Raw genomic sequence first — 4,296 nt, forward strand, 5'->3', positions numbered from 1 at the left:
AGAAGAAAAGGACTGAGAGAAGGAAAGACTCCTTGTGAAAGAAGAAGAAGAAGATCGGTATGGATGACTAGAAGAAATTGACGGTGAGAGACGAGAAGGTGGAGAGGGGAGAACAGGCATTCTCAGTTTTGAATAGAGAGACGACGAAGAGAAAGAAGAAGAAGAAGAGAGACTGAGAGAAGATGAAGAAGCAAAGAAGGCGATCTGCATAGGAACATGAAAAGAAAAACAAGCAGAAGTAGAAGAGGAAGAAGAGTGAAGGAGAGAAGATAAAGAAGACGTAGAAGGAGAGGAGAGAAAGAAAGAGGAGGTCAGCGGATTCTCTTTGTTTGTATGCAGAGGTCGTGAAGAACGACGAGTCGATAATTTGAAACGTCCTTTCACAAAGGAAGAAGAAGAATTGAAAGAAGAAGCGATCGAGCTTGAAGAAGGTCCACTTAAACATCTAGGATTAGCGCACTGAAGAGAACAACAAGAAGAAGAGGGTGAAGACGAAAAAGAAGAAAGGAGAGAAGAGAGAGAAAAGTTATCTTCTGTTCTTTCTGAGTGCATGCGGTCTCTTATACTCAACTCACAGAGAGAGGAAGGACAACTCCCGCAGATTTCGCTAGAGAGACGAGACAGACTTAATCCATTCAAAGAGAAGTAACGCGATAAAGAAGTTTCCCAAGAGACCTCCGATGGCTCATAGGGACGGTTTCTTGCGAAGAGTGAAGAGGAAGAATAAGAAAGGCGATGGGGAGACAGATGAGAAAGAGAAAGGAGAGAGAGCTGCGGAGATGCCATGAATGAAAAAGAAGAGGAAGAAGAAGAGTGGCTCAGAGAAGCTAGGGCAGTAAAGAAGAGTTTAGATGCATATGAGGAGGAGGGGGGAGTGAAGCGCAGAGAAGAAGAAGAAGAGGAAAAAGCAGAAGAAAGAAGAGGAGAGGAGAGAGAAGGAGAACACGAGAGAGAGGAATGAGATATATTAGGAGGAGAGGAAGAAGACGAAGAAGGAGAACAAGTAAGATCGGTAGATAGAGAAGAATGTTTTGTGCCATTCTCCATCTTTTGCTTCTTTTTCTTCTTCTTCCTCTTACTTCTCTCCTCTCGCATAAGAAAACGAGGCGGGGTTTGTCCCTTCAATGGAGAGACACATGCCAGAAACGAAGAAGAAGATGACGAAGATCGCAAAGACAGAGAGTGATCTTTTTCTTCTTTTTCTTCTTTCTCTTGTTCTTCTCTCTTATGAGAAAGTTTTCTTCTTCTTCTTCCTCTTTGCCGTCTCTCTAGAGACCCTAACCATGGAAGAGTATGAGACAGAGGCTTCGCCCATGACTGCCTCGCGGCCCTGTGGTCGAGAGAGAAGATCTCCTCTCGTTCTTCAACTATCTTCTGTTCTCCTTCTTCTTCTTCTTCCTCGTCTTTATCTTCTTTTCTCTTCTCTTCTATTCCCCCCGCATCTTTAAGGGTTTCATGGAGGTCTCCATGCTTAACTCTAGATAGCCTTGGAGAGAGAGGGGACGATAGAGAAGAAGAAGAAAGAGAAGAAGAAGGGAGAGAAGAAGAAGGCTTCGAGCGAAAGCGGATGATTTCCCAGTGAGAAGGAGGTGTATCTTGATCGAGAAGGACCCGGGCCTCGGCTGAGGAGAGATAAGAAGAGAGATCTTGATCTTTATAATGAAACAAGCTCTCTGGGTACTTATTCCCTATCTTCAACGGTGAGCCTTCTTCTCTTATTCTGTCTGTCTTCTTCATCGTGTCTTCTCCGTTCCTTTCATCTTCTCCTTCTCGTCTCGTCTCCACAAACATCTTCGTCTTCAGGTGTATGTACACCTCCGGTCTTCGTCCTGCTCTTCTAACTGTTCCATGATCCTCATCCTTTCCTTCTGTTTCATCTTCGCCTCTTTTGTCTTGTTCATCCAAAGTGGCTTGTCGTTCTTCTTCATCTTCTTCTCTTTTTCCAATCCGGTCTTCTCTAAACCTATTACCTCCGCTAGATGCCGTATCCCCATCAGAATGGTTGATGTCGCACACCCCTAAGGGAGAACAAGAAGAAGAAGAAGGAGAGAGATGACGTGTAGGAGGAAGCGACGAAAAAGAAGAAGAGGAACTGAGGTCTTCGAGAAAATGTGTAGCTCGTAGAACCTGATCTAAAGAGAAACAATCCAGATCCAAAATAAGAAAGAAAGTTAAAGGAGGAAAGAAAGAAAGTTAAAGAAAGAAAGGGATGCAAAGCAAGGAAGAAAGACAGACAGACAGACAGACAGGCACCGAGTGAAATCCCCCCCTAGCCCTGCTTCTGATAAGGAATGATCTCCTCGCCAACGCAAAGAGAAGAGTAGACAAGGAGGAAGAGAAGAGAACAAGAGAAACGAAAGATAAACGAGAAGAGATGCAAAGAGAAGGTTATCTTCGCTGCAGTGTAGGCATCACACACTAAGGAGCTTTCTATCAATCTAGTAGTATGCCTTTATCTCTGTAGGAAAGATGCGAGTCGCCGGGCTATCCTGAGAGAACGATGAGGGGAAAACGTTCTATAGAAGACTTGAAGTCTATCACGCCTGTATACATGCATACGTCTGCAGGGATGTAGGCGTACACATGTGCGTGTATCTACACCTCTATATGTAGGTATAGATAGATAGAGCTCAGACGGCCTATAGGCATTGGCTCTGACGCTCCCAAGAGAAGCCGAGGAGTTTGCGCCTTACGGGAGAGACAGCGAAATTCCAGGGACTTCTCTTCTTCTCTCCTTTCGATAGGATAAGATTCTTTCATGACCTTCTCTTCGTCGTTTCTTCCTTCCTTTCGGTTTTCTTCATTCTTTCTCTGCTCCTTATTTATTTCTTCTTCTCGGCTTGTTCTCGGAGACACTCCAGGTGTCTCTAGCTCGACACGAATCACCTTTGTGTCTAGACGTGGTGAGCTGGGCGATCCATCCGAGGAATTTTGTCTAGCCGAGATATGTCTACTGGTAAAAGGTGAGATCAACGAGGAGGAAGAAGAGTTAGCTAGCTGAGATAGAAGACGTCTAGCTTGAAGAACGCGATGGGAGAAATCGATCCCTACACCTCTATGTACAAGACGAGCATGCAGAGAAGCAAAGGAATCTTTCGTCTTTGGATCTCTATCATACACATCTTCAACCTTTCTCTTTCGAAATTCTTTCTCTTCTTCAGAGATCCGTTTCTCTCTTGAAAGAAAAGACTCTTCTCCTCTTCTCTTTACTTCATCTTCTTCTTTTTCTTCTTCGTTTTCTACTCCACTTCTTTCATCCTTTCTTTCTCTTCTTCTTTCTCTACTTCCTGTCTCTTCTTCTGCGTCTCCTTCTCCTCCCCGTACTCTTCTTCTTCTTGTTGTTGTATCCTTACCTTCTACGTCATGCCTCGCCTCTTCGAGATACCTCAAAGCGACCGGAGGAAGGACAGCCGCGGCATAGAGAGCTCGGCTTAAGGGAGAAGAAGAAGAGAAAGAGAGAATATCTGACGAATGCTTGTCGTATGATGAGCCAGGCCGCCTATGAGAAGAAAGGTATGGAAGAAGCGAAGAGATACATGCACATCGGTCTTCTTCTTCTTCTTGGATCTCTTGGTCTTTCTCATCTTTCCTGCATTGCCTATGACGTTCTTCAAGAGACACAGAGGGGCTTTCATTCCGAGCGGACTCTCCTTCTTCGTACTGACAAAGAAGGTTCTGTATATCGCTTTCTTCTCTCGGACTTCTCTCAAGTTGTCTCTTTTCTTCTACTCTTTCTTTCTCTTCCTCTTCTTTCTCTCTGTCGTCTCTTCTATTCACAACGTGCTTTTCTTTGTGTGTGGCCTCTTTCTTTTCTTGCTTAGAAAGGCTGCCTCGGTGACTGTCTTCTTCTTCTTCTTCCTCTTCTTTCTTCTTTTCTTTCTTTCGACGAAGAGGATGGAGAGAAGGGAGATGAGTTGTACGGTGTAGGAGATGTTCTCGTAGAGCGTAGAGTGTAGGGGCTCGCTTATAGGAATAGAACCATCCGTAGTCAGGACAGCTGCCTTCAATGTACATCTGCAAAGTCCAAAGTAAACCTGCGAAGAAGAAGAAGAAAAGAGAAGAGGTTAAGAGGAAATACGAGAGAAAGACAAGGGCGAGGAAGACCAGAGGGAGAAGATAAAGGAGAGTAGAGAAGAGGACATATCATCGTGCAGAAGTCTCTGAGTTTGATCCATACAGTCATAAACAAAAGCAAGAGAGAAAGAAAAAAAGAGTGAGAAAGAAAGAAAGAGAGAGAAAGAAAGAAAGAGTGAGAAAGAAAGAAAGATAGAGATTCAAAAGAAAGAAAGAGTGAGA

General features: G+C 44.2%; 1 protein-coding gene across 1 annotated transcript; it reads right to left on the minus strand.

The window, feature by feature from the left end:
* Window positions 1-15: 15 nt before the first annotated feature.
* CSUI_003124 (uncharacterized protein) lies at window positions 16-4,140 on the minus strand (the record flags this gene model as incomplete). The annotated part of the gene is made up of 2 exons (XM_068063322.1): window positions 2,694-4,140; window positions 16-2,132 (listed from the first exon to the last, which is right to left on the minus strand). Coding segments are annotated over exons 1-2 (3,438 nt in total), but the record flags the coding sequence as incomplete, so codon positions are not given.
* Between the last annotated feature and the right edge of the window lie 156 nt (window positions 4,141-4,296).

The sequence above is a fragment of the Cystoisospora suis genome (genome assembly GCF_002600585.1).
Source record: "Cystoisospora suis strain Wien I chromosome Unknown contig_1348, whole genome shotgun sequence".
Lineage (NCBI taxonomy): Eukaryota > Apicomplexa > Conoidasida > Eucoccidiorida > Sarcocystidae > Cystoisospora > Cystoisospora suis.